The sequence below is a fragment of the Eleginops maclovinus genome, chromosome 1 (assembly GCF_036324505.1).
Source record: "Eleginops maclovinus isolate JMC-PN-2008 ecotype Puerto Natales chromosome 1, JC_Emac_rtc_rv5, whole genome shotgun sequence".
Lineage (NCBI taxonomy): Eukaryota > Metazoa > Chordata > Actinopteri > Perciformes > Eleginopidae > Eleginops > Eleginops maclovinus.
This window is the reverse complement of record NC_086349.1, coordinates 17,652,115-17,676,279: the sequence shown is the minus strand read 5'-3', so window position 1 is coordinate 17,676,279 and position 24,165 is coordinate 17,652,115. Positions and strand designations below refer to the sequence as shown.

The window sequence follows — 24,165 nt, the reverse complement described above, 5'->3', positions numbered from 1 at the left end:
TAACTGGCTGTCGGCATGTAATGTGGACCGGAAATTATATTATTAATATCTGCTGGGTGGATGAATCTGAGGTGTGACTCCACAGAGTAAGCAGTTTTGTATGAGGGAATAATTTTTGTACAACATCCCTGACTTTACCATTCATTAAGAAAACTGTGCTCATTGGAAAAAACGTAATAGAAACAGAGTTGGAAGATCAAACCAGAGTTGCAAATCCTCTCAAGCTCACAAGACTGTGGTCACATGAAGCGGTCAGATGATAAGGTGAGGTCATTAAGTGAAACTGAGGAGGATATGTCTGTGTTTTTATAGAAGGGGGGGTTAGGGTGAGACTCAATGATAATGAATGAAGCTGAGTGAAATGAGCTGTAAATAATGAGTTGACCTTGCACCACTGGGGACCCGTCAGCAGGTCTTCTGCACATCATCAGCACATAGTTTTTTAAAGACAACATCTCTTAGTAACCAGAACAGGATGGAGCATTCACAGCATAATGAAAACCAGAGGCTACATATTAAAATAAGAATGCTCGAGGGCTAATAAATAGCGAATGGAGAGGGTGGAGGTCACAGGCAAATCATGCAATATTGGGGGATCAGAACTGGCTGAGGGGGTAAGTTGAGATGATCAAACACTACTTTTTTTAAATTAAAAGATAGTACAGTGAGATGGTGTCAGAGAGGAAGAGTGAGCAGATGAGTATGGCAGTGTAGGGAGGAGGCAAGCTGAGAGGACAAAACCTGGCTCTACTGAGGAGAAAATGCAAGCTGATAGACAGCGATGTGACAAGGGCAGAGCAAGCAGGAGAGCAGAGGATGGACCGTGACTCAGAGAGTACGGCAGTGTCAAGGAGGATAAAGAATGTGTGAATGGGAAGCAGCTGTGTGTTCAAGCTCCTCGTCCCCCGCCTGTATCCTGACAGGGAAGCAGGCAATAGCCACAACATGAGCTGGGGAGGATACATGCCTGCGCTGATGCACAGGCGCATACTAAAACACAAACAGTAAACGACAAAAGGGCAAGCAGCAGCAGTGCCAGTTTATACTCCTGGGCTAGACAGCAGCTGAACGCTTCGCCATCCCTCGGGAAGCTGCACTACACAAAGGACTGTCCCATTGGTAACCCAGAGAATACACACAGGAGGGGAGCACTGCGAGAGAAAATACAATCAAGGAGGAGGGAGCAGGTTGCTGCAAGGCTGGGTAATGCTTCTACCAACCTGAGACCATGATAAAGGGTTATGTAACCCAAGCAATGTTACAGATTCATGTGAGATTTGTACATGTGCACCGTGGCTTTTGTTCTGCTTTATTGTTTTTTTCAACTGCATGAGACAGCACAGGCGCTGTCTTCCTCTATAACTCTGATTCAACCAGATATGAAAACATTGAACATAATGGTATGATGTCTGCACATTTTCATATAGAAGAAAACCACAAATCAAGAAATTGTGCAACGCTAAAGGACATGTCTCTCTGGTTGTTTCCCAGTGAGGAGTCTGTGTACAGACAGCAGCATAGAGGAAGTGTGGATGAACAGTGTAACATGATTCTGATCTACTGAGAGCCACACATTTGGTTATTCTGCTATTTCCTGATGCAGATTCCAGTTTAAGATACCCTGTAGGGAGGAGTGCACTGACATTGGCGCACAAGCAGCATACAAAGGCAAAGGCGCAACAAGTGACTTCAAAGCCTTTGAGTGGCACAACACTCAAGGGGTTGCATGTGGATGAATTAATATCCGATGTGTATGTGCACGCTGGCGTGTGTTGTATACACATTCAGAGATGGCTCTTGAGATGTTAAGAGCTGCCCTCTGTGAGTGTCTGACAGAGTGACACTGGTGTCAGCATACCAAAGCCTTGTGTTTCCCGGGCTCCATTAAGATGTGGCTACTCCAGCCGGGCTCTATGTCTCTGCCAAGTTTCTCACACACACTGCAACTACTGTTACACAGCAGGAGAGAAAGCAGGGGCATTTTCAGTGAGGATGTATGGACTTTTAAAAGCGGTGCATCGCATGAAATACTGTCATCTTTCCACTCACGCTTGCTGAGGATAACCCGTGTGGGAAGTGATGCTCAAATCATCTGGAATACATTTAAAACCCTATCTAGATATCTCATCCCTGCCACTTAGCATTTCTTTTTCCAGGAGCATAATTAAATTATCAGCTGTCACTTCTGTTAACTAGCAGAGATGCAGAGTTAACGTGCTAAATGCCACAGGGCTGGAGCTGCTCTGATTCAATGAATCTTAAGTGTCCTCTCGTCAAAGCATCTCATTCTGCTCTCTGTTTTTGTTCCATGGGTGACAGGCTGCACAATCCCAACAAGCATTATCTTTGTCTCCGGCTCCGGATATGTACATGCACATGCACATGCACAGACTGTAAGGGATAAGAGAGGAAAGAGGGACTATTTGAAGATGTGTAAAAAAACTGAGGAATCTGCTCCCCTGCTGGGATTTTGTTTTTGACTGTGGATCACAAGAGCCCACAGACAATAATCAGTGTGTGAAAGTGTTCAAGAGGGGGCATGATGCTGTCTATATTCCTACTTACAGTGTAGAGCCCCTCCTCTGCTTGTGCAGCCATTTAGGCTTCAGGCCACAATAAACTTTGTTAGTGTTATATATTTGTATTATTATATACAGATAAGATAAGAGAGACATTCTAAGGAAGATCCTGACATTATTGCACATAGTTCTTACCCCCTACAGGCTCTGTAGAACACTTTGAAACTAAAGTATAATACTCCCTGTAGAGCCCTTTCATTGGCAGCTCCTTCAACGCCTCTTCACAGTAAGCATGATTTTCTTCATGTTTCCGTAATTTGGTAAATGTAGTATAACCACATCATTATTCTGCATATTTAAAGTAGCACCACTGACCACACTGTGAGGAAAGCTTGGGAAAAGGCAGCGGTTCCAGGCAAGCACACTGAAAATAAACAGACTTTAACACGCAGAACAAAAACACAGGCAGGGACAGGATACTGGATCTTTCCAAGTTTCATTTTATTGGTGTAATTTGACAATAACATTGATGGTATAAAAGAAAATCTCCATCATACAAATTTCAATAATCAAAAGATAATATGCCGATACACAAACAGATTCACATAAGGCTGACATCAAGTTTTGACAAGTGGCTTCAAATGGCTTCAATTCAAGGAGAAATGCTCTCCTTACAATCAGAGAAGATATATATTCTTAATTTAGCAATCTTTTTTTTTTTATATATAATTAGCTTTCATACAAAATGATGCGTCTGTAGATTTGGAGTGGATTGTGTTGCTGGTTTGTGTGCCTGTGTTGCATTGCATTGTAAGCATATGGTGCTTATGGCAGACACATCTCCATTCTGCGGTGCTTTCCTCTAACCTACACTTTATCCCAACTGCTGTCACTATCAAAGAGACATCACACAGAACAAAGAGACTGAACTTCAAAAGTGATGCCTATGTGTGCTGTGATATGTCTCTTCTACTGCTACGGCATATTAGGTACAGTGAGGCCTATAGGTCACCTCAGAGATCATGAGAGAATCTGAAATTCATGGGATATGGATATTTTAAGTTTAAATTAAAGAATGTGCCGGGAAGCAGGGATGTAAAAAACATTGATGTCACTGTGTAAGCTTCACTAGCACTTAGATGGCACCAGATAAACCCGCAGCCAAATCCTTCCAAAGCCTTGTTCTTTATGCTAGCATTTGTAGTGATTTAAGACCTTATAGAATTTCTAAAACACTACGCACAACTATATTTACAATGATCATTTTTATTGATATGCACTTTTTTAATTTAAATATTTTTGCTTATAAAAAAACTCAAGTGAAAAAACACTGCAATAAATTAAGAAGCTTTAAGGCTGCCAGTCTTGTCAGATGCCCAAAATATGGGTTCTTCATTCAGACTGGTACAGAATGGATCAGAGCAAGTGAGATAATGATACAATGTAGCCTCATTAGTGAGCAGCACGCTTGGTCTTGGTCTGGACTGAGACCATGTACAGTAAATATATATAACAGGGACAAGTTAAGCCAGCATGCTCTTATCACAACCTGAAAACATTTCATTTTTCTGTTTTAAATAAAAAGCAAGAGAGCGCTGACTGATTTGCCCCTGTTACTTCATAGTGGACAAAGATGTTTAGAAGTCAGAAAACTCATCTTGTTGAGTATGGTGTTGGCTGATGAATCTACACATTCTACATTGTGGAGCACTGACTCTAAGAATATCTAAGTCATCCAGAAGTGCTTTTGATACTTAGAGGTCGCTCCAGGTCTGAAACTTCACCTGAACACTCAAACTAAATTTGGCTTTTGCTATATCTCCATCTAGCTTTTAATTTAAAGCAATGACAAAATCAAATATAATATACAGTGTATCATGTTTGTGTCAAGAACGTTAAAAAAGGAACCTGCCAGTTGTTCAAAACCAGGTCACTATAAATCATTTTCATATCAGTGCTGAAAAACAAAATAAAAAAAAATACACTTCAAAATTTAGATGGATGACAGTTAGACCTCGGAAAGGTTTAGCCATTTCAATCAAACACACGTGGAAAAGTAAAACTTAACACAAACGCTGGTACTGTTCATGACTTCCACTGGGCACATCCCGAGTGATTGGCTCGGAGATAAACACGAACGTCTATTTTGGGCAAATAACCAGTGCAACAAAAACAAAATTTAGCTTCACCTGGCTGGATGAAAAGGCAGAACGTGTGGATGTAAAAAATACTGAATAATTATGCCACCTGTAGGCAGGATTAAGGGGTGTTTTTTCCTGGCGATATCAGCCTTTATGATGTTAACATTGGTTTCAGTAATCACAGAGAGAGACTCCCACAAAGGGAGCTCTGGTAGGTCAGCACCATTGATTACCGATAAATATAAAGGAGGTGCCCAGTGAAAGGCAACAACTAATAGCATTTTCTGATTAGGTGTCTTGCTCTTCCTGTGGTTGTCACACAAAATGGCCTCTTCAAACGTGACTGTCTAGCAGATTTATACACACCAGGCTACAGGTCCTGTTCTATGTCACCAGCTATTCATTTCTGGAGAGTGAATCTGGATCTAAATGAAATGGAAAATCTCCCATTTTACACAGACCTGCACCTCACAATCCCACATAAATACACATAACTACAAGTTTCAGTGCATCTAACACAGTCTGTCATTTGTCACCTACTAAATCATCACATCAACCGCAAAAATAAAAATAAACAATTACAGAACATTATCCATAAAACATAAAATAAATTAAATGAGGTCCAGCCTCTTTACGTCCTATTGTATAGTGGAAACACAGTTTGTCAATTAACCACATTTTCCCAAAAGATACATCTTCAGAAATGCATACAAGGCGATTTGTGTGAAATGAAGTAGCTGCATGACTAGAGGACAGACAGTGAGTAGACAGTGTCTGCATGTTTTTTTCTCTTTGTTTGTTTTAAAAGGAACTACGTTACAGTATTGGGATATTTTACTCAAAATCAACACTGTCAAACACAAATTAGAGAAGCAACATTTGAGCAACTGCTATGTACTGCCAGAGTGCAAGTCTTAATGCACAGTGTTAGGCTGCATGCTACCAACTGGATACTTAAAACCAACATCCTGAAGTTTGATCTACTTAACAATCACACTCACCACTGCCTGACTGAAAGCTAGTGGTTTCAGTGGTTTATCAGGAGACATCTAATATAAGCAATGAGATCTGCTCTTTTTTATTCACGTCTCAAAGTGAACTGAAGTATTAGTTAAAAAAATAAAGGCAGCCATAGATTAGTTGTTGAAGAGATACAGTTCTCACAGCACCCACGGTGAAGGAGGGCTGGCTAACAGTATAACAAACACTAGACAATCTGAAAAATAACAAAAGCAAAAGCCTCTGTAAACACAAGTGACAGTGACAGCAATAAAGTATTCTCTACGTCCGATTCTCTGTTGTAAAAAAAAGAAGTTGAGTCAACATCAAGGATGTAGGATCTAAAAATAAAAACGTTTATCTCTCCCTGGCTTGGACTAGCACTTAGCACACAAAGTGAGGTCTAAAGTCAGTCAGTCACAGTTTCAGGGGTCCTGGAGGTCCCCCTGAAGACCTTTCACTGACAATAGGAAACATACAGGCCATTTGCATAGCTCTCCCTACCTTATAAACACACACAAACAAACACACACATGTTCTGATGAGGGTGGCATGTTTGCTTGTGAATGTGAAGTTTGCATACAGTTACTCCTTTTCTGTCGTCCAATAAGGGTATGCTAGCATCCATGCTATTGCATCTGTATACTGAGGAAGTCGGGTCTAAGTTCTGCTGTCTGATATTACAGCTTATTGCTAACAGGATGAGCATTGTTCTCCAACATACAGCCACTTGCTAGGAGCCAGAACATCCAATCCAACTATGCCAACACAAACATCACAGTCTTTAAGTGGTACGTTCACAGGACAAAATTAAATTAATGAGATATGATAAAGGTATTCATATTCTCTGAAGTTAGGAAATCCCTTTCACACACAGTTTACTTGACTGAAAACACTCAGGCTTAATATAAGTTTATTTTCAGATTTGGCAAACCTTTCTGCAGAACCAGCTGCAGGAGTCCACTCGGATTAGAAGTTGTTGTGTGGTCTTGTGTGCATGCAAATGTTTTCACAGGCCTACTTTATTTCTGAAAATAAGTAATGCAAGAGCAAAGAAAAGGAAAGCCTCGGGTCCCAGGTCAGCACGTGCGAGTCAAAGTGTTGTGTGAGTATGTGTGTTTGTGTGTGTGTCACGGCCTATTTTGATAAACAAGCACAATAGTGTAGGGTTGAGCTAATATTTGACTGAAAAAGATACGAATGAATGAATGGATGCTGAAGGCCAAAATGGTGCAAAAGGCATGTGGAGACTGAAGACTAGATAAGCCGAGATGAGAGGAGTGATGGACTGTGGTACAAGCAAGTGCAGCATTTACCCTTAATTTTGTATATGATTTATACAACATACGTATTTGAGTCTCCTATTTTTGCATACAAACAAAGAAATAAAGCAACAAATCAATCAACTTAAAAGCCCTAAGCAGTGCTGCAACTGGTGAGATATGGCTGATGTCCCAGAGGACTTTGATTCCCAGGTGTTTTGCAGTCCAGCTGATCCTAGATCAGTAGTCAGCTATGGGTGCAAGCTTTCTGCTCAAGTTGACCGTGATATTGGTGTAGAGAGGCCTCCTGGACACTATGGGGGAGTAGTTTAGGTTGTTAAGACCATCCACTTTCTGTCTCTCCTTTGAGTGGCGAAGTAAACTATATCTGCAAGAACAAACAGTCAATATATGAACAAGGAGTGGAGAGGAGTTCAAGGTTCTGGTTAGGCAAGTTACATTGACTTCATGACACAATGTTGTGAAATGTAGAAAAACAGGTGGTCCTGTACTCTGTTAGGAGTTCCATTTACAAAAAAAGCCTCATTGTCTGTGGTTAGTGAGGCAAGTGACAGTTGGCTTTTTTTTCTTCATGTGACTTCAAAAGAGTCATAAGATTAACAAAGGTGCATTTATTTTGGAGAAAAAATTTGGAGTATCTACTAAGTTTCCTATCAACAAATTAAAGAGGGACTTGTTCTTCGGCCTATTTGGAGTTACTCAGGATGTGAATAGAAATAGCCTCATTGGAATTCCAGCCCTGAAGCCTACAAGCAAATCACATGCAAAGTCTTTAAATGAGTTGAAATTCTCTTGAAGTCATTGCTCTGGACAATCATGTGACTGGCTTACACCACATGAGCCTTATTCAAATGATCGCCCTCCCCTTTTAACCAAAGTGTGTGTATGTGTAATGTTTAGTGTGTGTGTGTGTGTGTGTGTGGGTGTGTGTGTGTGTGTGTGTGTGTGTGTGTGTGTGTGTGTGTGTGTGTGTGTGTAAACACTCACCTTCCTAGAAACTGGACTTCCCCACGATGGTGATGTGGAATTGACTTATAGCGTCCCTGGTCTCCGCGTGGTCTACTCACTGAGTAATTTGCAAACCGCACCCTAAAGAAACATATTAAGCGATCATTTATCCATAGTGTACACAGGCCGGCAGAACAAGCAGTGCAGTAATGACTTTGATTGTCAACTTACCACAGAAAGAAGGGTCATACTATCTTATTAACAGTGCAAGTAACATGATATAGGTATGTAAACAATACAAGAGGAAAAGGTTCTACAACATTTTTTTAACAGAAGGGATCATTACATACTGAAACAATTAGAATTGGTGGTGTATACAGAAAGGCTTAAGTGTGTACAGCTGCCTGTGAGCTGTGTGGGTGGGGGGAGGATCAACAATGCTGAGTTGCAAAGGCAAATGGAAGGAAAGAATACAAAAACTAATACAAAAGCCTGTTGTATGCCAACTGACCATCCCATCTCTTGATCATACCTAAAGTCAACGATACTTAAAGCCCTAGCTGCAGCTGTGTGTTTGTACTGAAAAGCTCATGCTGCAGCCGTGTGTGTGTGTTTGTGCATTTAAGTGTGTTCCCCTTACCTGTTCCAGAGGTCATCGTCCTCTCCTCCCCAGCCCCAGAACGCATTAGGAAATCCATTAATCTTTTTGAACTGCTCCACCGTCAGGCCACTGACACCACCGTAGAACTCATTATACGGAAGCCTTGGAGGGAAAATTACACACATTTAACTCAGAATAAGGGAGGAACACATTTACTGAACATGCCCACAGAGACAGACTCAGGACTCACATGTAGGAGTACTTGTCAAGTTTGACAGCAAAGTGTCGGGGCATGTCTGTGCATCCGTAGTAGTTTCTGTCATTCTCCATGAGGTGATCCACATCGTGGAAGACAAGACAGTCCCAGTCCAGGTCCTTCATAGCCTCTTTGTAGCCCACATTGAACAACATGGCTCGGTTAAATGGCTCTGTGCCCTCCTAAAGGAAAAAAAGAGAAACTCATTTTGTAGGTTGCTATGCAAAAGATTGTTAACTGTGCCTGTACTGTATTGTTAATGTCAACCCTTGTTCTACTGCAAATCACAAACATATCACCACCTGAGTAGAATTACTTTCTGCAGTTGTTTGGACTTTACACAGGAGAATCTGTCAATCCCTGCCAATGACTGTGAATAGGTGTGTGCATACCTGCTCTATGAAATAAAAGGCAAACTGGAGTCTCTGTTTTTTCAGCACTGGCACCAGATGTCGCAGCAGAATGGGTAAGTGTTCATGTCGGTTCCTGAATGGGACTAGGATTGCCACCTAAGGGACAAAAAAAATGGATTATTATACATTTTTTAAGACATGTTCAAAAACACAAAGATGTGTATAAATGTATTGGGACTGCTCAGCAAAGCTAACTTTTTTCTACTGGCACAAAATGTTTCTGAGAGCTATAATTGTGTGAGAAAATGGGAAAGTAAGGGCAAAGACAGCCCCGAAAACAACCATTTGCCATAAAGACTCATGTTAAAAGATGGGCAGGTTTTTGAAATCCCATTTCCACAATGAGATCTGTCATGCATCATGCGAAGAAGCACTAAGGAGCTGTGTGGACGTGTTTACTTCCTAGCTTTGACAGTTCCTGTTTTTAAGTTTCTTTTGAAGCTCACTAAAAGGCAAGCTGTCACAGGAAGCAACAAAATGCAAGGGAAATGGAAAACAATGAGTGGCTAAGAGAGGAACTAAGGAGATGATAGAGAGATTGCCAGCTAATAAAAAAGAGGGACAGAGAGAGAGAAAGAGGGAGGGAAAGAGAGGGAGAGAAAAGAGTCAGTCACAGTCCCTTAGGGCAATTGAATGTGAGACAGACACACAGATGGCAGTCAAGCTTGCTCTGTTGGGCAAAAAAAAGAGCACAGAGTAGGGTGCAAGAATTAAACAGTACTGCAAAGCACATTGAAATGGTTGAATTCATTCCCTTCTGCTTCTTGTACTTAGTGATATTCCAGTAAATGTGTGATTTTTCCTATTTAAATATCAGATATAAAAACCCTTTATCCTGACAGATGTTGGATTGGTTTGAGATTTACATCCTTTATTTACAAAAACAATCCAATGACCCCTCTTGCCTTGTTTGAGGGCAACTCCAGTGTGTTCCCTTCTCCCCCTTGTGTGTGTATACAACAGTGCTTTTCAGTTATTACATCTTATATCTCATCCGGACTTACCTTCCAGCGAGGTATACAGTCTTTGGGCTTCCAGTAGCCTCCTGAGGCAATCTGAGGCTCTCCCTGCAGCAAGAGTCTCTCCACCTCCTCCAAAGACACTTCACTCATATTCACGTCTAACCTGCCCTCTGTGTGGGGGGGAGAGAAGAAGAGAGGGAAAAAAGGAGAGGCACATTGTATGAGTCAAAGAAAACAAAGGTGAGCAATAGAGAGAAAGAGAGAGCAGTGGTGTGAATGTGAACAGGGGGAAATAGCACAGTTAGGAATGAGGAAGAGGAAGAGAATAAGATAATCAGAATCGGAATAAGAAATACTTTATTTATGTTTTATAAACAGAAAAAATTGGAAGCTCTCATCCAATTCACTACTTATTTTTTAGAACAAATACTCATGGAAGAGCAATAAAGTTCACTGAAGGGAAGATTTTATAAAGGCCAAGAAAATAGCTTTTTTATGTAAATGTCCACCTAGGATACTGATTGATTTTTGCTATTTGGTAGCATACATATACTACATAATCAGTGAAATCAAAACATTCCATCGCATAATTTACAGTGTACTTACTCATTGAGGACAGCCTCTGGGGGCAAACTTGAGAGGGGAGGTAGGTGAAGCCCTCAGGGAGGTATGTGGGGGGAGGACCATCACTCTCACTCACGTTGAAGTCATAGACATAATCTGGAGTCACACAAATACAAATATATCAAATCAAAATCTTCTGATTGTGACTGCATATTAATCCAAGCTTTATCAGCATTTTTCTTCCTAGGTGGTCTTTCCTTTTTGTTTGAATGCTTTTTGTAGTTCATTACTCCTTTCACTGCTGCCTAATTATGCACGTTTAAAATGAAGGATAAAACAGCTACTTTTCTTTCCCCTCTTTATCTAAGCAGTTTGGATACATATCATAAATGAATAGATAGCATATCAGATACCAGTGTAAGAGTATATTTTTACCTGTGCCATTGTTGCTGTAAGCCCCTCTCACCACCTGCTCAAGAACCTGGGCCCCGATGTTCTTCACGTTCTCTCTGATCTGGATCCCTCTGGCTTGGACCATGAACACATACTCATTCACTGTGGACACAGAAAAAGCACAGCAAGGTAAGCTATTTTACTCTTTGATACACTGTTATGGTTCCAATAGTGTGTTTAAGCAGCACACTGGGGAAGATAATAGAAATACACACTAAAGCATGAAGGGAAAACACCTCAGAAATACATCCTCAGTTATAATAACCAATAATAAACAGAAATTAAATAAATCATTATCGTAACAAAACTTTTAACTGATGACCGACAACTTCCTATTTGAATTTCAGATTTCTAGAACAATACCCATGTTAGAAAAAGATAAATATGAAACACAGGAAAGTTAAGTGTTAGCATACTCTTCTACCTGATCTGGCTAAAACTGATAACATGCTATGGTGACGTAATGAGGGGGGTTACCCTGCCACACATCAACGGGCTTTCTTTCCAAAGGAGCCAATTATTAGAGCATTAATCTGTGCTGATGGGGGAGGACAAGGGAGGAAGAATCAATTTACATAGGAAGAAGGAAACTGAGATAATGAAATGGTTGTTTGGTTACTACCGTTGTTTGTAATAATTGCAATGTTGTTATGATGCTGTATTAGGCCGCACTCATCATGTATTGCTCTGTTAGTCATGCAAAGTAATTTTTGATGCATTTGTTAGTCCAACAAAAGGGCAACGGGCAGCAGAGAAGTCACATAAAGAGGAAGTCCTAAGTTTCTGGATATTTCTGTGTGTCTGAAAGGCACCACAATGACCACAGTAATTGTCATGAAAGGGTGGTGTGGTGCACATCTCAAAGAGAACTAGCAAAACCAGCATTCAATCAATCAAGAGACCTCATGCCGTTATTGCTGCATATCATGTGGGAAATCTCTGCTGTTGGGAAGTTTACCAGAGAAGCTTGTTGCCACTTCCGCTCTGTGAAGGTTGACTTAAATTAAACCAAACAGTAGCAAGAGAGTGGAACAAATAGAGGGGATGTTGTCTAACTGTCACTTGAGCCCACAAGCTCACTTCATACACATTCAAGTCAAGAATGTGCACTTGCATTAGGGCATGTAGTAAATGGCTGTGTTCCTGATTTGCTGTCAGTAGAGGAAGAGATTATTTGTCCAAAACTCAGGAAGTAACATGCTGAATAGTGGTTTGTACTCTTTTATTTTCAACAGCATGCCAACACAATCCTGCAACAGTGACGGACCCCTTCCTCAGTGAATCTGTATCCAACTGCATTATTTCTCCCCATCAATCCAATCAGCATATATCTTAAAGCAATCCTAATATGATCCACATCTTCCAGTTGATGCACACACTGTCTGTGTATGTGCTGGCATGGGTAATACTGCTGAGCTAGAAGTACAGGGAATGTAATTTGTCATTTGTAATTGTATTACAGTTTCCATCACATTCATCTTGTTTTATACAAACTGCCCGGCTTGCAGGACTAGAGACTAGCGGCTAAGCGGTAACTGAAATCAATGTTCTCATTTTACTTCTGCAACACGCAAATATTACCGCGTGGCTAGAGCAAATTGGCAAAGGATAACATTAATAAAAAGGAAAATATGACACTGACTTGATCCGGTTCACTCTCACTGTAACACTTGCAGGCACATACACACAATCACACGCTCACTGATGCCCCTCTGAGGCACCATATGATGGAAAAAAGCTGAGAGGCTTCTGGAGTGTGATGCAGTCCTGCAGGCACCAACATATTTGGACATGTTGGCATCTCCTCTGCCTGCTAAACATATGGAGATATATTATCTATGCATATATTTACAAGGACAAATCAGGACACATGCACTGTACATATCAATGTAAACACTGAACTGCTTCAGAATGTAGAAAAAACGCAAACCAGAGCCTCTGCTCATCTTAACTGTAAAATATCAACCTTGAAACACATTTGGCTCTCTAAAGCAAAATAGTTCTTTGGTTCTTTCATAAGTCAGCAAAAGTCTTTAAGCACAGAGATTGAGGATGTTAACACTTGATCTACTGTATACAAAGCAGTGGGCATACACTTGCTCACTCGTCAAACCTGCGCACTTAATACTGTGACAAATGCTATACAAGAGACCTGGAGTTTAGAGAAAGCAAATGTGGTAGGCAACAAAACAAGGCCATTAGCGCTGGACATGTAAGCAAGCGAATGCGTGAGCACACACACAGCCTTCAATCAAAGTTTATTTCAAAGCCTTCTGATGTTTCACTAGCAAGGGGCATCGCATGTATGCATACACATCTACATGATATGCAGACCAGAAGGACCCCACAAACCCACCCCCACCGTAACCCATGAAGCATAAAAGGAGACCTTGAAAGCCCTTGTCCTCTATAGCTCTCACAGAACACGCTGTCCGCATGCCAAGCCCAGCCCACCTCTCTCTTTCTTTTTTCTCTGTCTTCATCCGTTCCTCTTTCCACTTATCTGTCCTCCCCTCTATCTCCTCTCTCCATCTCTCTGTGCTGCTGTCTCTGTGTAATGTGGTTTGTATCAGTTCCTGTCAAGTTTGTTTGTTCCTATCGTTTAAGTAAATAATCTGAAAGATGGATTGCAGTCTGACGGGGACAATTCCAGGCAGTCACTGCACCATAATGTATTGTAACTTGGGTTGAACGAATAAGAAAACCCAACAAACAAGCAGGAAAGGAAATGCACACACAATCCCCCACAACCCATCCAGCGTTGCCTCTGAAAGGCAATTAACGCCACATTGATAGCTCAGCAGTGGGAGGTGATCAGCCCCATTGTGGTTGCTCCCTGATAAGAGGTTTTTTTCCCTCCTCACAGCAGAAATGGTTTCTGCATGCTCACACACACAGTGACATACCCATACACTCATAGCTTTCAGGGTTTAAAGCTGTCACTCTCAGAGAGGGTCATTTTTACTTCCACTGCATATCACTGACAGCCACAGACCCTCACATGCATACTGTACATATACCCAGTAATATATAAAGTAGGGCACTAAAGGCACAGATATCTCAGTGAATGCTGAATGTGTGTTGTGCCTGTTTTAAAGCTGGATTAATGACACTATCAGCAATGTAACAGTCTAAATGAACAGAACAAGCACCATTCAATATCTAATTGTTAAGTAAACATTCCATTACTCATTGCATTAGCACCAAATCCCTCACATTCAACGGGGAAAACTGCTGCAATGTGTGTTAATTGTCCTTTTGGGGATGTTTAGGATTGGCATGATGCTAAGAAAATTGATTTCTGATTTCCGATTGAATAAAGGTGGATTTAGGAAACACTTATGAAGGGATTTCTTAAAACACATAAACCATACATGTTCTTTTCAAACCATTATTGGAAAAGTGTGTTATTAGCCTCTTTTGACCCTTTGTAAGTGATGCCAAGAAACCCTGAGGCTGTGTTAGATCAATAAACACACACAGCAGCCTCTCAGTCAATACACAAGCAGAAACACACTTAGCCGGCAAAGCTGTGTTACCATATGGGGAAATTATGTATACATTTCTTTTTTTGCAGTTCTCTTCAACTGCGATTTTGAAAACGATTCAAAATGTCAATCTCATCTGCACAAACAAACAACAGGTCAAGTGAATCCTGTCTGTAATCTAGGTTTTTTCATTCTTCCTTTGATTCACATTCTGCTTCTAAACAACCACTGTTCAAAACAAAGACTATTTTTAAAAAATGTGTTTCCTTCTTGTCAATCAGACACGCATAGATAACTAAACTCACTTCCTGCTTGCCAGCCAGCCTCAAAAAGTTCAAAACTTCTCTTTCCGACACAAATACAGGGGAATGCGCACACCCACAACCACATCCACATGCACACATATACATACACAAGCACTTCCAACATCAACTTATACTTCGTCTTACTCTTTGTGTGATACATTTTATGCTTTCAAAATATACTACCCCATATAAAGGGAATTATTCTAGAGAAGTTCAATGGATATTTTAACAAACATAATCAGAAGCTAAGTCACTTCTTATGAAAGTATTTTGTTACAATACTGAGCAAAACCTCAGTGAATAATATCCTGCTTTGCAGAGGGTTTTTACTACATGAGTATATTGACTAAAGTACAGCTGGTGTTGTGCGTAAATCTAATTATATTTAGTAGATTCCTCTGATGTTGTGCCATGGCAAATAAAGTCAGACTGAGGCTGTTACACATCAGTAAAGTTCAATGCTTTATTTTTATACATTTCTGAGTTTCTGTTTGGATGGCATTGTTAGCAACTTCTGTGTTGCTAACGTAGGCAAATCTTAGTTATATATTTTGAGTTACCATACATGAAGAGAAGTAACTACCTCAACCAAACTTAATGAATCTTATCTTTCAGTTTGTAATGGAAAAAACACTGCTTGATCTGTGGTGTGTCTGACTCACTTTCTTTTGTCTTTCTCCCCAGTCCTTATTAATCATTCCTTCTTCCATTTACTCTTCCAGGACCCCTCCCCCAACATCCATTCCCATCATGGGTAACCTAAGGTTATGTAAGCAGTCATGTGCAATGTTTTCCTCAGTGGCCATTCTGTGCACACCTTAGGCGACATATAAAAAGGAGGAATAAAGTTGCTGCAACCGCTTGGTAAAAAATACAAACCAGTGTGAGTGACAAAGGCGCTGCAACACGCCACAAAGGTCATATACTGTCACACAGAGCTCCCTTTCTTACAATTTAAATGCATGTTAATAAACAATTGGATTAATTTAATCTTGCTTCGGGCCCACAGTTCTTAGAAGAGAAGGATAAAAGCTACCACATCTTTAATACCTTAATTCATAATATGTCGCAGACGTCGACTCCTCCTCTATGTTACTAAATAGGGGGACAACAATCTGCTTACTGAGGATTATTTCATCAATTTCCTTGTCATTTAATATTTTTCATACATGTTCAAATTCAAATTAAATTGGTTTTTATTTATGGCCAAAAAGCCCAATGGTATTTTATATAGAAATAAGATATGCAGACCTTAATGCAAACATTATTAACATAATTGCAACATCCATCCATCCATCCATCTTCTCCCGCTTATCCTTCAGGGTCGCGGAGGTAACAGCTCCAGCAGAGAGCCCCAAAATTCTCTTTCCCTGGCCACATCAAGGTGCTCCCAGGCCAGCAAAGAGATATAATCCCTCCACCTGGTCCTAGGTCTACCCCTCGGTCTCTTCCCAGCTGGACTTGCCTGGAACACCTCTCTAGGGAGGCACCCAGGTGGCATCCTCACTAGGTGCCTGAACCATCTCAACTGGCTCCTTTCAAGGCGAAGGAGCAGCGGTTCTACTCCGAGTCCCTCCCGGATGACTGAACTTCTCACCTTATACCTACGGGAGATGCCCACTATAGAAATCCCATTTCGGCCGCTTGTATCGCGATCTCGTTCTTTCGGTCATGACCCATAATTGCAACATAACAGTTAGCAAATGTTTTTTTCTTTCAATTCTTACTTGCTTTTCTTTTAAAATTGCTATTCATTATTTTTGTTCTGCTTGCAATCATTTCAATCTTTGTTTCTCATTTAATTTCTCAGCTCAATACAGGGAGAAAGTAGAGGAGGTTAGAGTCCAACATAAGCCAGAGGATGGATGTATCAGTGCTGACATTCTGTCTAAACTGGCCAAGGGAGGTTTGGGGTAAGTATAGCCAATAAAAATGTGATTTTGCTCTGTTAATTGGTACATTAAATCATGGAAGCTAACTCGCATGAGCACAAGCAGCTGCTGCTGATAATAAGGACAATATTAGTTCAGTGCTAGTTATGGTCACATGGCACTCAGTCTAAAGTGGATCATGAGGCTTCCTCTAAACACGCAGCTACCCTGCAGACACGCACGCACGCACGCACGCACGCACGCACGCACGCACGCACGCACGCACGCACGCACGCACGCACGCACGCACACACACACACACACACACACACACACACACACACACACACACACACACACACACACACACACACACACACACACACACACACACACACACACACACACACACACACACACACCTCCTTTCACACCACACCCGACGCTCCTGAAAATAACTGTGTAGAACTACAATGACAGGAAAACCATTATAACTCCACTAAGCAGAACCCTCGTTATGCTCAAAGGAATTCAAAAATGTTTACAATAACTGCATTTCTCTTTCAGACCAAAGGACATGAACAGATTGGCAGACAAGTAACAGGAGAAAGAGAAACCAAGAGTCCATGACAGAAAAAAAAAGCAGGGAAGACGAGACTCTCAGACCAGATGTCTCTTTCACAGGATGAGTACTCTTCATTTCCCGCAGTAAAAATGACGTCAGCACTTATTACAGTCTCTGGCACCCTGTCCGCGTCCTGAGAGCATGCTTACATTCCCCTCTCCTACGCTTCCCACTTCCTCCCGGCCAGTCAATTCCTTTTATTCATTCATTTGTCAGCGTTTTTTTAAATGAATCTATGGTTAAACATCTGCCTGTAAAGGACATCCTTTAAATAGCGCCATACATTAAAATATGGAATAAGTATGTATATTTGTATTAAATCAGAAAGCTTTTATTCCACATGTTATTATTAGGAATAGGAAAACAAACTATTATGTAAAAGTTGCCATTCAGATAGTCAGATGAATGAATGCTGGTTATTCTGACAATTAAAAACTGCAATGTGTCGTGATTTGGCAAAAGACATGAGGGCACACTTTTTCTGAGTTGGAGGACTGTCTCTGTCAAATATCTGAAACAGTAACCGGCATTACATATAGGGTTGCAAAATTCCGGGATTTTTCAATGATGGAAACTTTCCATGGGAATTAACGAGAATTTAAGGGAATAAACTGGGACATTTCAAAATTGAAGGTTGGCTCTTCATAGGGAACTTAAATATAGTTGGGGAAAGTATATTTTAGCATAATTTTGAATAAAACAAACAAACGCCATTCAAGTATATCCATGCCATTCCTCAATCACATGCACACTGCTTACTGCATGGCTATTGAGACCACACCCCTACAGGCACTGTGCATTACTCCATCACATGCACATATGATTTCTAGAAGACTGGACCACACTTTTGAGCCCAAAGCACAAGACTATTGAAGCCACTCATTTGAGCCTGTGGACTACACAAAGTGAAGTAAGGTTTGATGATATTATGGGGTAATCTATTTATTTTATGTTTAAATTGCAAATATCACATACAAATGTATTCATCTAGATACCTAGCTGATCATTTAAATGCTAAATAAGCCATAGCTAGCATCAGTTCGTTTACCATCTATGAGGCACTCTTATAAAGATGCTAGCTACCTCAAATGTGATGCTGTTTTTATCTGCCTCCTGCAAGATGTTTTGAAGATCATCCCAGTTGTTTAGCTAGCCTAACTATGTATCTGTTCATGCCATTGCATCAATTCCCAGTTAGTTCCCATAATTCCCATTATTCCAATGGAAAGTTTCTAATATAAAATATTTCCGAAATTCACATGCTTAAATTCCCATGGAAATTTACCAGAAACTTACTGGAAATTTACCGAAAATGTTCTGCCCCTTTGCAACCCTAATTACATATGACCCACAATATACTTATTAAAGATGGAGTTGATAGAGATGTATGTCTTTATAAATCGGCTCTAATATACAGCACTGCACATTCATAAAGAAGAGCACAGTTGAAATGCATTATATTTAACTGTGCTTCCCCTATTTATTGTTAGCTATGGTTACAGCAGATGCTGGACTTAAAATAAAGAAGAGGGCCTACATACACATGCCATTTTCATATCTCTCTACGGTTCAAAGAATTTTGTAAGTGTCAAACTTTTACAGAGATTTCTTTCTTTCTTAATCTCTCAGCTTTAGGGCTGTTGTGAACTCTCCCGGTTAATCAATGACACTAATCGATTGATTAACCTCCATATAGAGAGGAACCACCACTGCTGTCAGAGCTGATAAATGCAGCATAGCACGTCAAAGTAAGAAATCTTGAACTGCTTCCACGGATACACCTAAATACCTAGATAAGGAGTTGAACTGATAACATACATGTAGGAGATATGTTGTAATGTATCATTATGTGAGGCGCAATAAGAAACCATGAGTAATGGAAAAGGCATTTCAAAAGATAACGTCTTTGGAAAAACACATCACACTCAGACACAGTATACACTAAAGTAGCCTATGCCAGCTGGGAAAGCATGGGGTCTAGTTTGAGTTCCTCTTTGGTCTTGCACTAGGCACTCTGCCCCTCCATCTGCTCTGGTGTATGTGTGTGTTTGTGTGTGTTACCCTCCCCTGAGTCCCTGTGTCTGCCGAGCCACTACATGGCAGAGAAACACAGGGACCAGACGCGGTGAGGAGAATTACATAAACGACACAATGGTGCCAGGACCCCTTGTTTTCAGTCTGCTGCAAGCACATACTGGGAAACTGATCTGAAGGAGGGAAAGTGAGAGATGGATAGTGGGAGACTGACGGATTGTGTATATGTATTTGTGTATAAGTTTGAGACAGACAATCTGTTTTCCTAGCACAGTCTCAAACCCCTCATCTTCTTCTCTATCCATGCTGCGGCCTGTATTCTTTTATTGGTGGCCAAAATAATATGCAGTTCAGTGTTGAACTGCAAATTTCAGTATATCCTACGTCCTTTAGCTTTGGTCCAGTCAGTGCATAGATGGGATTATAGATCAAGTAGGAAAAGTGCTGTGACAGTTTAATTCTCAATTTGAGGGAGGCAGTGTCAGTGAGTATAAAGATATTAACAAAAGTGAGAAGTTGTGGGTATGCAGTGCCTTTATCTTGTACCAACAGAGTGGTTGGGAAAAACAGAACATCTTATTGGCTGAGGTGTTATCTGGTTGTCATCAGGGTGTCATCTATAGCAGTACACGATAATACTATGAACTGCCAGTATTCATAAATGTGAACTGAAACAATTATTCATCTTCAATCAATATTTTTAAATCTGTAAACACCTACAGCAGTTCTGCAGGACTATGTACATTCACTTCCTGTTTCCTAATGTAGCATTCAGGTTCTCAGTTCTCTCTGGATTTACAAACTGGGTTACGTTGAAGCAAAGCTAGAAATATAACTGCAGGTCATAGAGTTTCTTTTTCAATAGTCCCCTGGAATTGCAGAAAAGGTAATGTGAAAAAATAATCTAATATTAAGAAGTAAAACTTTACGTGGCGGAAGGACACTGGTACATACAGGGTCAGGACTGACTACAACAAGGTTAGGTGATTGTCTGACCTATGACGTTTTCCAGTTACTATAAGTGACTGGGGCAAGTTTGCCTCCAGGTGGTGATAACCCTTCCCAACCTCTACTCTCTCCTGTCCACTGCTGCTTTCCATACCCCTTTAATTCTTTTTTTTTTTGTGTGTATGGAGAAATACTTAAAACTGCAGATTTCATCACCTTTTAACTTAGGTCCTGCCAAATGCAACTACACTGCAGGTCATTAAATCAACTCAAGATTCATTTCAGTGTCTTCCCCTCGCGCCCTCTGCGGTTCCTGTCTCGACACAGTGTTTCAGTGTTTCTCTTGCCAAAGAACTCATACAATTACGCAGCCTAGTTGCTTCCTTTCACAATTTCTGATTTCAGAGCATAGACGGTTTGATGCTTAATTAAACTTCCTGTCTCAATCTGGGTTAACAGTAAAACAGTTGCGGTGTCAGTAGGTCCGGGTAGATGAATCATTCTTGCGGTAAACCCCCTCCAACCCACCCCTCTGCTCTTTTCTGCCAAGCCATTTCCACCTACTTTTAAATTTGGCAGCTTACCAGAACATTCTTGTGTTATTGCAGTGGCTCAGTGTGCAGCGTCTACTGAGGAAATACACAGACACATATAGGCACACACTTCGCACACAGAGGCACCTAATAACATACACACACACAAACACACGCATACACACACCAATCATACACTACACAAGACTGCCTCTGCCTATTTTTCTCCTGCTTACTCTATTTTTCAACCCCCACCCCCACCCCCAGGCAGAAAGATGAGGTCTCTTCACAGCTGGAGGTTACTCCTGTTGACTGAACAAATGGGCCAGAGCAGGCAGCTAGCACACCACGCTGTCACAGTAGCCACATACAGTTGAGCCAGATGCAGGAAAACCCCACATGCCCTTTCCTATGTATTTCTTCATCTTATTATCTGAAGGACCTATATGGCTGCTGTAGCGTATGCTTATGGTTATTCCAAGACACAAGGTAAACTGGCTAATCACACCAATGCTAAATTAAAATCGTATTCTGATCTTCTTAAACATAAACATTAAAGTGACTGTCCTTGGGAAAAGATTAGGACACAGTATGGCTGAATAGTATAGGAGTCACAATACTGCATTTTAACTATATGTGTTAAATATTGGTCTATTTATTCAATGGGGACATTAGGAAATTGCACAGGCTTGGTGGCTGCAGTTAGCATCATCATGAGAAAGATCAAATGTATCGCTTCAATTCACATCAGTGTTTGGAAAAAGACTCAAATTGGTAGTAAGTTGATGAATGATTTTCAGATTTAAGCTTTAAAACCAATTAATTTCCAACAAAATTAACACCGGTTGTGACACACAGATTCCGTTGACACGTTGAAAAACGTGTTCTACAAGAGAAGCTGGTAGCTATTGATGCTAGATAAAGGTAACGCATGTTTTGAAGAAAATATTTAAATAGTCTAGCATTCTCTAAAGAGAAAGTTCTGTTCCAGTGAAAAACAAAAATGAGAACAACTTTTTATCTGGTTTATTTACTCCCCGCTCTGCACCATTAAGATAAAAACTACATTCTGTGCAGGGGTAACTTCACTTGAGAATCAAATAAACGGTGTCTCATCTGGCCACTTTATCAACAAGGATCTATTTTTAGGGGCCTCACCAAAGTAGAATATAAAAGCAGCTGGTAATTTGGACTATTATCACGCAGTGGACATAAATCCGCTCTGCCCGCAGCTATGCTTTGTTAATCAACAAAGCTGGCCTCCTGAGGTTTTATTAGAGGAGCCATATAATGAAGCTTCTACGTAGGTTCTGTGCTACCTGTTTGCATTTGCTGCCATGGCCAACCTAAGATGTTGATCTGGATACCCGAGAAAACACAAAACAGCATGACTGCATGTTAGAAGGCATTATCATGATATCTAAATTGTCAGCTTTGTGTTTAAAGACTGACAATAGCAGTGCATCAAATTACCTAGCGTCCTTGTTGTTTTAACAGGACTCATTTATAGTACAGTGGGGATGCGTTACAGAGGGGTTAGCTCAAAGACATAGCATCCAAGCAAGTACATCCAGGCTAAGAGTAAGTTATGCTACAGCATGTTAAGGTACATTGGCCAAAAAAATATGTGCATGCTCAAATACTAAGCTGAAGCCGGTGTGATAATTTAGCAGAAAGGGAAAATCCTGTCTCAAAGGAATAATGGATAAACTAGTGTGAAGTGTCTTGTCACCTGTAGCAACACACCCAACAACTCTAAAGCCACAAGTATTTGTATGCAAATGTTTATGGAACCTATTTATTTGGTTAAAGCAGCATCAGCATTGATTACATTTTAAAATGTATGTGACACAATAACTGCATATTTTGTAATCCTTCACTTTCATTAAAATCACACATGGAAGGGATCTTTTCACAGTCAGTTTTGACCCCCTATGTTCCTTTAACCTCAATTGGAGGAGGGATTTCTTTCCCCCCTGACTGATAGATCTTTTTTAAGGTTCCTTAAGATGGCGATAGACTTACTTTTTTTTGCACTTGACACCATTGTTCATCCCAAGAATCGCAGGGAAGTCCAAAAAGCTCAATTGCAGATGTGTGTCAATCTATTCCAGCATTATTAGTGCATTTGAACACATTGATACGTATGTTGCTTTAGCAAGGTGATTCATTACGGGAAAGATGACTAGGAGAATGTATTATATATCCACTCCTTGTAAATAATTAATTAATTATTGAATAATCATTTTGACATGTATAGAATACTAGGGGTCATATAGTTAAGCCTATTTAAAAGAGATGCTTTGAAAGAAATATATAATCTTTCTATGGGGAGTGTTTGTAACACAAATACTGCCAGTCCCAAAGTAAAGTTTAGACAGAGTATACTTGCTTTAATCAAATGCTTATTATGGGTAAACTTTAAAACAGGTGCAGTTATCACATTATCAGCCACCAGCAGAGCTACACCTTTATCAACATTGTTATCAACATTTGTGTTTGAATGATGACTCACTGGCATCATTACTGCTGTACACCATCTCACCACAAGTTACAGTTTGACTGTCCTCTAAACACGACCAAAGTAACCATGGCAACAGTCTCAATAACAAAAAGAGGCCCAGACCAGGTCAACAAAGACTGGGATTCTCCTCAGGATGATTAGGTTACATAAATGATTAGTGGCTCGACACAAGACCTTCAGGCTGCCTCAGTAAAATGACTCACAACTCTCTATCTCAACATTGGTACACCTCCACCCCTACCCCTCTGAACCCAGCTCCACCATCTGTCTGTGGTCAAATATCAAACGTGTTGGACATGGGTCATCTTACAGACAAAAGAATAAGACATACGACTTGTGCATATAGTACGTGTGTAAGGGTCAACAATGGCTCATTTGCCTCTTGTGTCTTTCTAAAGGTGAACCAAACAGACAATTACAGGATCAGGAACTTAGGTTGAGGGAAGTTGAGTTTATGATGAGCATTACAATATAAAATCAACATTTTGAGGAAGCTACCTACTTGTGAGCCTTTATCTACAAAGTGTATGAAGATAAAACATGCAGAAGATAGGAAACCGTAGCTGTAATACTTTTTACCAGTCTAGTGAAGAAATGTGGACAATAAAATCATCATGAATGTTCGGTAAACACACAACATTCAAATTGTATTTTTTGTTTAACCTTTTTTTGTTATGCATTATTCATCTTTAAAACAG

The 24,165-nt window shown here is 40.4% G+C and overlaps 1 protein-coding gene across 1 annotated transcript in view; it reads right to left on the bottom strand.

The window, feature by feature from the left end:
• Positions 1 to 2,996: 2,996 nt before the first annotated feature.
• The window catches only part of b4galt5 (UDP-Gal:betaGlcNAc beta 1,4- galactosyltransferase, polypeptide 5), a 29,505-nt gene continuing 8,336 nt past the window's right edge, over positions 2,997 to 24,165 (bottom strand). Inside the window, exons 2-9 of the mRNA XM_063880898.1 lie at positions 11,122 to 11,241; positions 10,729 to 10,842; positions 10,165 to 10,292; positions 9,140 to 9,256; positions 8,742 to 8,929; positions 8,531 to 8,653; positions 7,930 to 8,031; positions 2,997 to 7,309 (exon numbers count right to left, since the gene is read on the bottom strand). Coding sequence (XP_063736968.1) covers positions 7,162 to 7,309; positions 7,930 to 8,031; positions 8,531 to 8,653; positions 8,742 to 8,929; positions 9,140 to 9,256; positions 10,165 to 10,292; positions 10,729 to 10,842; positions 11,122 to 11,241 — 1,040 coding nt within the window. The 3' untranslated portion in view covers positions 2,997 to 7,161. The remainder of the gene's footprint in view (positions 7,310 to 7,929; positions 8,032 to 8,530; positions 8,654 to 8,741; positions 8,930 to 9,139; positions 9,257 to 10,164; positions 10,293 to 10,728; positions 10,843 to 11,121; positions 11,242 to 24,165) is intronic.